The 12,492-nt window shown below is 34.7% G+C and overlaps 2 protein-coding genes across 3 annotated transcripts; both read left to right on the forward strand.

Moving 5' to 3' along the window:
• Positions 1-4,329: 4,329 nt before the first annotated feature.
• On the forward strand, positions 4,330-6,735 carry LOC129310556 (F-box/LRR-repeat protein 4). Of its 2 annotated transcripts, none has more exons than XM_054952429.1 (2): positions 4,330-4,874; positions 5,624-6,735. In XM_054952429.1, the coding sequence occupies exons 1-2, from the start codon at positions 4,619-4,621 to the stop codon at positions 6,505-6,507; spliced, it is 1,140 nt and encodes a 379-aa protein (XP_054808404.1). In that variant the 5' UTR covers positions 4,330-4,618; the 3' UTR covers positions 6,508-6,735. The 2 variants fall into 2 exon arrangements, with proteins under 2 accessions (XP_054808404.1, XP_054808403.1); XM_054952428.1 differs by having other exon boundaries at positions 4,331-4,909.
• Positions 6,736-8,760: 2,025 nt separating this feature from the next.
• Positions 8,761-10,197, forward strand: LOC129312052 (E3 ubiquitin-protein ligase CIP8). Its single transcript, XM_054954615.1, has one exon. The coding sequence runs from the start codon at positions 8,882-8,884 to the stop codon at positions 9,965-9,967; it is 1,086 nt and encodes a 361-aa protein (XP_054810590.1). The 5' UTR covers positions 8,761-8,881; the 3' UTR covers positions 9,968-10,197.
• Positions 10,198-12,492: the final 2,295 nt, after the last annotated feature.

Raw genomic sequence — 12,492 nt, forward strand, 5'->3', positions numbered from 1 at the left:
CATGAGAGCCTCATCCCACATTATGAGATTTGTGGATATCAGCCAGTTGGCAATTGCAAAATCATGCATGATGTTGCATGTAAAATCTTCATTTATGTCAATAGGAATATAGAAACTTGAATGGGCAATTCTTCTAGAAGGTAACAATATTGCTGCAATAGCACTTGATGCAACATTTAAGATAATTTTTTTCTTGGATCTAATGTAAGCTATTATAGCATTCCATAGAAATGTCTTTCCAAGTTCCTCCAAAACCATATATGAAGAATCCTCCTTCTTTGGATTGAACAGTAGATATGATTTTATGATAAATGTTTTTTTTTGCTCATCAGTCATTTTTTGTTCATACATTGTTGTTTTGGTCTTGTAAAACTCTGCATCAACTTCAATTCTTCTATCACAAGATGGTTAATTGTTTCCATTTCAATAACAACTATAGGTTTAGGCAATGAAGGAAAATCATTTAGAGACCTTCCATTTTGAAGAAGGATCTTGTTAATCTCTGATAGTGCAGCATTTTCCTTGTCTTTATTGGTGAAAATAGATGCTAGAAATGAAAAAACTTTGAAGTGAAGAAATATTATTGGGACAAATATTGTAAATATGTGAAACTAAATGGATTTCAAATATGAAATAAAGCTGTATGAATTAAAAACAAAAAGGTAATGAAAATATAATTGCCTAATGTTGTATTTCCCAATTTTAAATCATTAAATATGGTAACATTAAAATAGGTCTCTTTAAATTTGTATTTAAAAAATAAGTGGATTCAAAATGTTTTTAAAATTAAGAAAAATAAAAAAGATATACAGTAATTAAGTTGGCTAATTTGTCATCATTGTATCAAATATTATACTCACTATAGTTAATTTATTGTTATGTTTGAAATAGTATTTCACTTAACTTTGTATTTTATCTTACTTATGTATTCAATTTTCGAAAAAAAAGAAAACTAAATAATGAAGTTCACAAAACTAAAAAAATTTTAAAATGTGATGAGAAGGTATAAAAATACATGAATTACAATAATTTTTTTATGTAAATGATTTTTTTCCAAATCACATTCATGTTATTGAAGGGTATTTTTGTCAAAGACATATTATTAGAACTGGCCGATTAAATTACATACTCATCAAGAGATTCATATTCATGAAGAGATTCCTTGTCCTTCTTTGTTTATAACTTCTAATGTTTGAAGGAGCATAACAGCTAAACATTAGTATAATAAAGGATTAGAGGCTAACCTGTTTCATCATGTCTAGCGTCACTTGAGTAAAACATATCCTTGTATATTAGGTAAGACATATGACTCCAAACTCAAGTTGGCTAAAACAGTTATTGAGCAGCATATTTGCAAAAAATTTCATCAGATAATGCCCTGAAGCCCATATAGAAGCCTCTTTGATGGCATCAATATACTCTTGGTTATCATCTATAAGTCCTTGAGCATAGCATGCTGATCTGAATGTTAAGTATTGAACATTATTAACAGCTCTTATATCTTCAAAAGAAGTTAGGCCTTTGACTTTAGTAAGCAGACAATGAAGATAATATTGTTATTCCTGAGATGGAGATGCATGCGCAATTCTTCCAATTGAAAATTTCGTTTGTCTTGATTTCCATATCTTCATGTTCTTATCAAATACATAATGTGCTGGGAACTCAAAATAAGTTAGAGTTCTTGCTTTGAGATCATGAGGATCTGAATTATTTTCCATCCAAGCTAAAACATTGATTTTCTAATTGTTTTTATTCATCAAGTTCTACACATTTGCATTTCCTTTTAATATTACAGGTTGTCCATTTGGAAGATGGTACTTTAACCTTTCCACAAAAGGAAAATGATGATGAATGTTATATCCAAAAATTCTCCAACACCCCTTACATGATGAGATGTATCTACAATTTAAGTAATGACTAATTTCATCAAAGATTGTCTGAGAGTTGTTGTCATCACTGTTGTTGTACATCAATGACTCGATCATTGCCTTTGCTGACATATTTGAACAGATACTTAATGGATGTGGATTGATTAGTCTTTTCAACATCTAAGCAAGCTTGAAACATCTTTAGTAGCTTTGGATTGTAAGGAACAATGTATCTGTTGTCTAGCACTATCTCATTCTTCATAATCTTCCTCCTATCACTTCTCCTTTTATATGTTAGATAACTATTATCATCAATAACTGTGTTGTTAGAAAGTTTTTTGAGGAAGTATTTGTTGCATATACCTTCTTTCATATAAGGAAATTTTTTCTTTGCATGTCCACAAGGTCCATGAGTCATGAAATTGCTTACTAATTCATGAAGAATTGGATCCTCTCCTTGTTTGGGATTTTTGCAGATATTATTTCATCAACCTCTCTAACAACTGTAATTTTACCCTTATTTTGAAGGAATAGAATAATATTAGCATGTGGAAGACCTCTTTTTTTGAAATTCAATTATATATATATATATATTTGAAATGGGAATATAATAATGATTGGTGAGAAAAGATATAACATTTTTAATTGGGACAAAAATTGAAAGACATAAAATTTTAAATTCATAAAAATTTCAAGTACAAACTTGCTTTCACTGAGCCAAAAATCTTGTCATCTTTTATAATTTTCATAAGTTTGTTTAGCTTGAATTGAAAGATACGACACAAGATATCGAGGTGATCACTTGGTGTTAAATTCTTCTTTCACAGAATCTTCTAACCTCAGGCCATGCTGGATTGCATGTGAAAGTGATGAATATGTCAGGATATCCTGCCCATTTACAAATTACCATTGCGTCATGATAATTTTTTATCATGTATTGAGCTCCTCCTGTGAAAGATGAAGGCAATGTTATCCTTTTTCTAGTTGCAGCAGCTTTAGTTTCACCTCTGAACAAAGCATATGAAAGACCTTGATATAGATCCACTCTAAATTTTTGTTGATGATTTTTAATGAAATCCAATCTTTGGCTTTCCAACATTGCATATCCATCAACAATGAATTGTTGTAATAGTTTCTTTCATGAAGAATCAAAGAAATTTCATCATCTTTATCCATCAACCTATAGCACAAGTATTCCCTAATGGATAGTGTATTCTTCTTTGATGTATGGTTTAGACTTTCTTTTTCATGCAGTATTTCTAAATTATATCCATTGTTTCCAAAAGAAAATAGTAGAGAATATTGAAGAGGGAGGTATGACTTGTGAATTTCATCAATGTTTGAGTTGGCCTCTTTTTTCAGCTATTATATCACACTTGTAATAAATTTCATCAAAATTCCCAACAATAAGAGCTGCCACCTTTGAAGCAATAGGTAAACTAAAATTCCTACTTTCTCTTTTGTTATGTCTAAGCAAGCATATCCTTACATGAGCTTCTGGATCTTTTTGTAATATGTCTCTTGCCATTCTATACTTTGTAGCCAAAGAATTGTGACGATCAATTATATCTTTGAGATACTGAACAATTTGAGGTTGTAATGTCATTTTCCTTGAATGTTGCATGTAATGGTAAGAATAAAGAATAATCAAAGTTAATGCATGTCACATAGAGTGAATGAAATTAAGAAAGAATTATACATAAAACGTGAGTCTATTTTTTTATTACCTGATAGCATTAATTCTATTAAGTGTCTCATTCTCTGTGTCATAAATGTAGAGTTGATAATAGATAGGAGGGGCTCCTAATGGAGGTAGTAAACTTTTTATATGATGATAAGTTTGTCCAGATATAATAAATGCATATGATTCACCATCACTGTTTAAAGTATGATCAATTTTACAATCCATCAAAGTGAAACTGAATATGTTATAACACCGAATTGCAAAAGAGAAGGCGAAGTGGTTAGTGGTCAACCAACAAGAAATAATGATAAATTAAGGCATGAAGATGATCCTTAAACGACCTACCGACTGAACGCTTACTTGGACAAATAAATATTACTTGAACTTATTTATTATTTTATTTTCTACTGGATAATTTAAACGATTAAAATTTACTAATTAAATTGAATCCAGACTCTTTAACCAAGGAGGATCACTTTTCTGGCCGGAAAATGTTTTTGGATCTCATTCCTTCATCCTAAAATCAATGAATGTAGACACTAGGGCGTCGTACACAAAACATAAGTTTCATAATTAATTATCATTTACTTCCCTCCTCTCTTCTGTTAATGCAGCATATCAGATTTTACTCCTATTTAGTGTGTGAATAAAGGACTAAAGAAGGTGGAATTTCTCAGTGGGTGCGCTTTGGGGGAGATTCAGTTTCTTCGGAGGCACGACAAATGATAAAGAAAATACTAATAATAATAATAAATAAATAAATAAATAAAGAAGGTGAAAGTGAAAAGGAAGAAGGGGGTCGTCTCACTCCAGTTTCAACCGATCGGGAGCTTTATGTGCACTTTACGTTTGGCTGAACAGCGGAAGAAATCAGTTGGAACTCGTCATTCACGGGCATTATTTCTTTTAAGCTTGTTAGTCTCATGTGCTAATCTCGCTGCGATTAGTCCTCAACGAATATTTGGGGGTAGAATTAGGGTTAGGGTTTGATCGGTTTTTCCCTGAATGGCCTCGTTCGACGCCGTTTCGGACTCTGCCCTCTGCATAAACGACGTTCTGACGGACGATGAGCTCCGTTCCATCCTGTCCAGGCTCGACAACGACAAGGATAAGGATATCTTTGGGCTTGTATGTAAGAGATGGCTTCACTTGCAGAGCACGGAGAGGAAGAAGCTTGCTGCTCGTGCTGGGCCCCACATGCTCCGCCGAATGGCCGCCAGGTTCAATCGCTTGGTCGAGTTGGATCTCTCTCAATCAATTTCTCGCTCCTTCTATCCAGGGGTCACCGATTCCGACCTTTCTGTTATCGCCAATGGCTTCAGGTGCTTGAGGGTTCTTAATTTGCATAATTGTAAAGGTTGTCTTCTTTTCTTTTATTTTTTTTAATGTTTTTTCTTTTGCGGTTGCAATCCTTGAATGAACTCATATTGACTCCCATTTTCAACTTTCTTTATCGCGTTATGTCTGTTATGACGATATGATGATGAAGTGTCAATTCTAGTATTTACTGCCTGTGGAGCTTGAGCAATGAGCATCACCCTATGGTCTGTGGTAATTGGAGTTGTAATGATAATGCTTTAGTATTTATTCCACTGTTACATTGGTTTCATTTTCTGTTGGTAGACACGTTATGTTCACTCACTTGACTAGATGACTTGTAAGTTGTAACCCTCAAGCACTGAGTCCTGGTTCAGAAAATGTTGAAGTCTAATATCTGAACCTATCTTCATGTGATGTATGACTTCAAGCATAGATACTATGCTATCACGGCCGCACGCTAAAGGGTGAAGGGATTATTCTTCCGACCTTCTTTTATGGTCTCGCAGTTGTAATTTGTAAATGCAGATGGAGAAGCAATATATAAATAAATAGATGGAGGGGAAAAGAATTAAAAAAGAAGGGAAATTTTGCATTCTGGTAGGTGTAGACTGTAGTAGTATCATAAAATTTCACATAATCAAATTGTAGTGATATTAAGTCCCTAAGATTTTGGAATATCATCTGGTTATTTAGTTTGAAAGTCTCAAAACAAAATTGACAGGATACTATTTGTGTTGGTAATGATATACAGGGATCACAGATGTTGGACTGGCTGCAATTGGTGAGGACCTCTCAGCATTGCAGTCTTTGGATGTATCGTACTGCAGAAAGCTGACAGACAAGGGATTATCAGCAGTTGCCAAGGGGTGTCCTGACCTGCGAATACTGCATCTGGCGGGATGCAGGTTTGTTACAGATGGTATATTACAAGCTCTCTCTGAGAACTGTCATAATTTAGAAGAGTTGGAGTTGCAAGGGTGCATGAGTATTACAGATAAGGGACTGACTAGCCTTGCAAGTGGTTGTGAACAAATTAAGCATTTGGACATCAACAAATGCAGCAATGTTGGTGATGTAGGGGTTTCTTGCCTTTCCAAGGCTTGTTCATCTTCTCTCAAGACACTGAAATTATTAGATTGCTATAAAATTGGGGATGAAACTATAATATCTTTAGCCGAATTCTGTAATAATCTTGAGACCTTAATCATTGGCGGTTGCCGTGATGTCTCTGATGATGCAATGAAGTCATTGGCTGCTTCTGGTAGAAGAAATCTTAAGAACTTGAGGATGGATTGGTGTCTAAACATCTCCGACTCATCATTGAGCTGTATATTAAATCAGTGCAGGAGCCTTGAAGCTCTGGACATCGGTTGCTGTGAAGAGGTGACAGATGCTGCATTCCAGCTTATAAGCAGTGAAGAAGCTGCGTTGAATTTGAAGGTTCTGAAGGTGAATAATTGTCCAAAGATCACTGTGGTAGGTATCGGCATTCTTTTGGGTAAATGCAGTTATCTAGAATATTTGGATGTGAGGTCCTGCCCGCATGTTACCAAGGCTGGGTGTGACGAGGCTGGGTTGCATTTTCCTGAATGCTGTAAAGTTAACTTCAGCGAACCTGATGCTATGATAATTTAAGAAGGTTGGTGACTTGGTTTCATCTAGAGATGAAGACATCTGGAGATGTGAAGTGGGTGCTTCTATAATCTGTATCTTATCCATTTCTCCCCGAGCTGTAAATTGGGCTTGTATCTGTATTTTGTTTTCTGCCATTGCAAGTTATATCCTCCCTTTATTTGCACTTGTTCCTTGATTCACCTCATGCATGAGAATCCTAATATCGTTTGCACCTATTTCACCTCAAAATTTGTTGTTCGGTGTTGCGATGCGTGCTTGGTGGGTGAACTTTGTTTAGCATTTTCTGACCCTTAATGCTGGGTGCAGGTTGGACTGATCAATGATCATTCCACCAAAGGTTAGTTATACAAAATTTCGCGTGCATGGATGTATGTTGAAACATAATCTAATTTATTATTGTTTTTTTAATAATTTAATATAATATAATTGATTTTTTATTTTTTAATTTCTTCTCCAATACTTATTTATTCAACAAATACCAAAAGTTCAAATTTCAAAAAATTTATCTACTTGAGGTGTTCCTGGCCGAAAAAAAGTATCCACTCAAGATGCAGATTCAGCGCGTATATTCCTTCAATCGTTGTAATACGCTCGTTTAAAAATGAGGTTAACAAAAAAAAATAATAATAACAAAGTTACCGAAAGGGAAATTCGTTTTTGTCCATTTTAAAAAAAGGAAATTGTAATTATTCTATGTAGTTTTTCAATCAAACTATTCTAACTGAATATAGATAGTTTAAGATTTATCAACTATCATTTTTTTAACAACTAACTAATCATTTTATGAACAATGAACTGAATTGATTTTGAGGTTTTATTTGCTGTGAATATAGGTATAACATAAAATGATATATTGTTCATATAATAATTAGTAGTTTGGAGAATAGAGCAGACGAATTAAATGATTATTTTATGAACAGTCAATGGAATTGATTTGGCGGAGAAAACGTCAGTATCCTCGCCAGATAAGCTTGAAGTAACTCACAATCCGGGAAGTCTTAGGATACTGTTGAAAAATGGTGCTTCTCTCTCAAATGGCTGTGAAGCACAAACAACAAGAAAACAATAAATTAACGCATCACAAGTCATTAATTACTAAATTGAATTAAAATGTCGAGCTTGTTTCACTTTTTCTTAGATGCGATATTAATTCTAAATTCAACAGAGAGGGAAAAGAAAGAGAATAGATGAGAAAGAATAGTAATAAAAAAAAAAAACGAGAAGAACGGAATCATAATAAACTCAACAGAAGGAAGTGTTCAAATATCAAATATTAATTTTATGTAATTATATAATCGAAAGTCTACCATGATAATAATTCCTGCTCTATTTACAAAGCCCTTAGCAACTTAAATCTTTTTTCTTTTTTATGCCACGGAAAAAAAGCAACTTAAAGCTAGCTTGTGCTTTAAGCAAAAACAATTATTAAAATAGGAAAATTTATTAAAAAATAAAATAATCTAAATTACAATTAATTTTTATAGTAAAAATAACCTTAAGTTAATAGTAAATATAGAATAAATTCCAATTATTCATCATTAATTTCATACTCCTCAACCAACTTTAAGATTAAAAAATAAATAATTTTTAGATAATTTAAAAAATTTTATAAAAAGAAATTTATTTTTTACAAATTTTATAGAAAACAGAATTTATTTTATGTTTGGTTATAACAATAAAAAAGTGAGTTACTTATTTTTAAATTTTATGATATCTTTTTTATTTTTATTTTATAAAAATAATTTATTATTTAATTATTTTAAAATTAAATAATATCTTTGTGTTTCCCTAATTTTTAAAACATTTTCTTTCATTTATCATATTAAATTATTTTTAGAAATTATTTAAAATAATCTCTTAAAATAATTAGAAATATATTTTTATTTTGATAATTTTAAAAAATTTAATTAAATATTATAAAAAGTTATAAAATAATTTTTTTCAAAAAAATTAAATATTTTGTTTATAAAATAAACTGAAACAAACAATCCAAATCTTAAAAAAAAAAACAGATCATGCAAATTGAGTAGCACAACATTGGAAATATTTTGGTTTTTCATTTTTTCTCCCCTGGGTCTGTGACACAAATAATATCTTCTTTTGCTTTGATTGTTTTATAGTGGTAGGACTTTATTCTCAAAATCAACGATCCAGATTGAGCGTGCAGTTACTTGTCGATGATTGATTGATTAATTAATTTAAGAAATAATTGAGCCCATTGTTTTGGGTCAATTTTAATCATCCTCGTTCCACACCCAACAACCTCCCCCCTCCCCCCACCTCTCTCTACGCTTCTACTCATTCTCTCGCTTCTCAGCGAAACTCGGGTGGGTCCCTTCCCGCCGTATCTAAGTATCTACTCGTCGGACAAAAAATGGCCGAGTCGCCCTCTCCGACGCCTGAGCAGCCCTTGCCGGAATCCGATGATTCGCAGTACTGGTGCTACCACTGCGACAAGCGTGTGTCAGTAGAAACGCATCCTGAGGGCGCTGACATTCTCTGCCGCGAGTGCAAGCGTGGTTTCGTCGAATCGATTCCTTCGCCGTCGTTGGCTACGCCCTCTGCGACTTCTGATCTGATCGACGATCCTCATTTTGAATCGCAGTTTTTGCGAGTGCTTCGGCTACTTGCAGAGTCAGCGCGTGATGAAGATGGGCCTCCTCCTCCGTCTCGGAACCTCTCCTCAGGCGATGATTTTCTCAGGGTTGAGCTCGAGGATTGGGATGACGATGAAGAAAGCAACAACAACAATAACAACGACGAGGACGAAGAAGATGATGGGGTGGAGTTTCACGATGAAGGAGAAGAGCACGAAGGTGCCGAAGAGCATGAAGATCGGCTGGGAGAAGAGGACCCAAGTGGAGACGAAGTCGAAGAAGATCTGCGAAGGAGGAGCATGCGTAACCGGATCAGAGACTTGACCAGTCGGATCAGAGATTTGGCAACCGGCACAAGGAGCAGGAGGAACAGGATCTTGGATTGGGCTGATATACTGATGGGTCTTGAAGACAATTCCATAGAACTGAGACTTCAAGTGCCTGATTCGGATCGATTTTTTGGGAACCCGGGAGATTATGTTGATGCTGCTGATTATGAAGCTCTGCTGCTGACCTTGGCAGAAAGCGATGGAAGTGGGAGAAGAGGAGCCCCACCGGCAGCAAAATCTGCGGTGGAGTCGCTGCCGACGGTGGAGATTGTGTCAGAGGATCAAGTTTTGGTGTGCGCGATATGTAAAGATATGGTGGGCGTGGGAAGCATGGCAAAGCGATTGCTCTGTGGACATCAGTACCATGGGGATTGCATAGTGCCTTGGCTGGGCTCCAGAAATTCATGCCCGGTATGCAGATTTGAGCTTCCAACGGATGACCTGGATTATGAGGAGGAAAAGAAGAAGAAGGTGATTGCCACTACCGTTAATGGGGCATCGGGTTCTGGTGGGACTGATGCGGTATCGGGTTGATTCTAAATGTATGTTCTATACTATTTATGTAATATATTATATTTGGTGATTTACATCTTCTTTGCAAACTTTTTCACTTGCCTACTACGGGCTTCTTGTTCTTGTTTCTTTTTTCTCCTTCTTCTTTATTTACTGGAAGTTTCATGAAGCTAGCTCCTTAACTCTCTTTGTATATAGAATTTGGATCCATGTGATCATACTGCTTCAATGCAATTTCAAGTTTCCTCCTATGACATGATCTTGCCAAGCATGTCCTTTGTTTGTGGACACTTGGATTGTTGGAATTATAAAGTTATGTCTTGTCTGGAGATAATCCTAACAAAATTGAACTTTGATTGGTTGAATCTCCTTGCCTAGGTTGTGGTATATGATTTTTCAAAGTTTACTTAGGTTTCGTTTAGTATTCCATTTACTTTTTGTTGAAATTAAATGTTTTGAGTTTTGACTAACAGCACCTAATAATTTCTGGCTGAGTCAAATGTACACACAAGGATTATGGGTTTTCAGTATTGGAAATTCATGAGATTTAAAGCTTTAAGTTGGAGTTAGATTCTTTATTCTAAATTTGTGTAGATAATATTTGAAGTTCAAGGAAACAAGAAAACAGCAGAATCCTAGATTATAACCAGGTACTACCCACTTGAGGTAAAAGTTCAACGAGCTGAAACATAAATCTGATTGTCTGCTTTACCAAAAAACCATACTCTATGTTGAGAATATTTAAATGAACCAAGTTTCAACGAAGATTCTGAAACTTGTCTCTTGAGGCCTTATATAATAAGCTGCTCTTTACCAATCAAAATTCTCCTCGAAAAGAAAATTGCAAATATCACCCTTCCAACTTTGAGCCAATTGCTAACACCTTCAACTTTGAACATAAAAAATATTACTCCCACCAACCCTTGCCTTTTAGATTTTGGAACCATCTGCTTCTGTGAGTATTCATGTTAACAGGTATCATGTCAGACACTATTATATGTAAAGTAATACACTCCTATCCCTCTGGAAACAAGGAATGATAGAATTTGGAGTTAACGCCAAAATGGGCGAAGGGGTTTAAACTTTAAAGGGTGATAGCCGAAGGAGATGTTTTTTCAATTTTTCAAAGTCAAGGAATGATCACAAATGGCTCAAAGTTGAAAAGGGTGGCTATTTGCATTTTACAAATTCTTCGACTAAGGTATTTATGTAACTTGATGAACTTAATGAATTTCTTGCGTTTTGTCTTGCAATTTATTCCATTTAGAATAACTGATATGCATGGGACATAATCGGGAGGTTGCTGTAGATGCTCCTTTGGAAAAAAATCATTATAGCTAATTCCTGTTTCTTGGCATGGAATTCCTTCCAAAGCCTTCTGTCTTGGAACACTGAAATCTTGTATTGGTATTTAGAGACCATGTAAACTTCAGAAATTGATCTGGAAAACACGAGGTGAACAATACTGCTGCTTCTTTGCCACTTTCTTCTCCTGGTGCTTATTTTCCATTTAGTGCGCTTGTCAACACTGAAATTGTGACACACGGACAATAAGGCATTCTTATTATTTTCTACTCTGATCTACAGGCTCTAAAAAATTAGGTCAGGTTCCACTGAGTAGTGTTCCTATTTGTTAGTTTTGATTCCTTTGTGATGGCAATGAAGGTTCATTGCATTGAACCCAGGAAGCTAAGCAGTGATCCTCTTTCCTGGGAGCCCTTTAAATCCACTGATATTGAAGATTCTGTCTGACGCGGTTGTCTTTTTCAGTTACACAACTTTGCGTAGGCGCCACCAAATGAAAAACGCTTCTTTTGCTACTAGGAAACAGGAAGCCACTTGATTGTCACGATGCGACTTTATGCCCTTCGCTCCAACTTTTCTCGGATCGTCTTTTTTCAATCATGAGGGAAGTGAGTAATGAGTATTGTTGGGGCAGCATTCCTCTGAAAACAGAACTGCGTTCCCATCACTTTTTCTTTTCAAGTAAAACGAGCAGAACTTTGCTGGTTAAATTCAGCTTTCTGGTTTCCAATAGACTATGATGTTGGAACCAGCTATCTCAGCCGAAGTTTTATGGTTTTGTGCTTCCAATTAATGAAAACGTTAAATGTCAAATTTGGTTCTTTGTGAGCTGATTGGGTGTGAAAGCTGCGAACTGCCAGAAATTATTTCTAAAGGTGACTCAGTTTGTAAGAGAATAAATTGTCGATTAAGTTAATTGTCATCATTAGTAATAAATATAAATATTCATAGGCGCACTCGTTTTTGTTATTTATGATTACTTTATTTATAGTCGGCTCAATCTGCAAAACCAGCGAAGCCAGGAAATTGCGTGGGATTACCCACTTCAACTACATTTGTTACTCTGAGCGAAGAATTGATCAATACTTCAATAGTGCCACGGTAACACCAGATCCTTTTGTTTGATGAAAAGAACGAAAGATCCTATTTTTAAATTAAATAAAACAATATTTTCTTTTTTTTTTTTATTTCAAAATTCACGTTCATGTAGTTACTAATTAGAGAAAATTTCTATGATGCAC

This window comes from Prosopis cineraria, unplaced genomic scaffold, assembly GCF_029017545.1.
Source record: "Prosopis cineraria cultivar Desert tree isolate PC_DT_omini unplaced genomic scaffold, ASM2901754v1 PC5, whole genome shotgun sequence".
Classification (NCBI taxonomy): domain Eukaryota; kingdom Viridiplantae; phylum Streptophyta; class Magnoliopsida; order Fabales; family Fabaceae; genus Prosopis; species Prosopis cineraria.

Bases quoted from the DNA above. Each gene is read 5' to 3' on its own strand.
- LOC129312052 (XM_054954615.1), top strand. From the start codon at position 8,882: ATGGCCGAGTCGCCCTCTCCGACGCCTGAGCAGCCCTTGCCGGAATCC.
- LOC129310556 (XM_054952428.1), top strand. From the start codon at position 4,558: ATGGCCTCGTTCGACGCCGTTTCGGACTCTGCCCTCTGCATAAACGAC. The intron at 4,910-5,623 runs GTTGTCTTCTTT...AATGATATACAG, and splicing joins TAATTTGCATAATTGTAAAG to GGATCACAGATGTTGGACTG.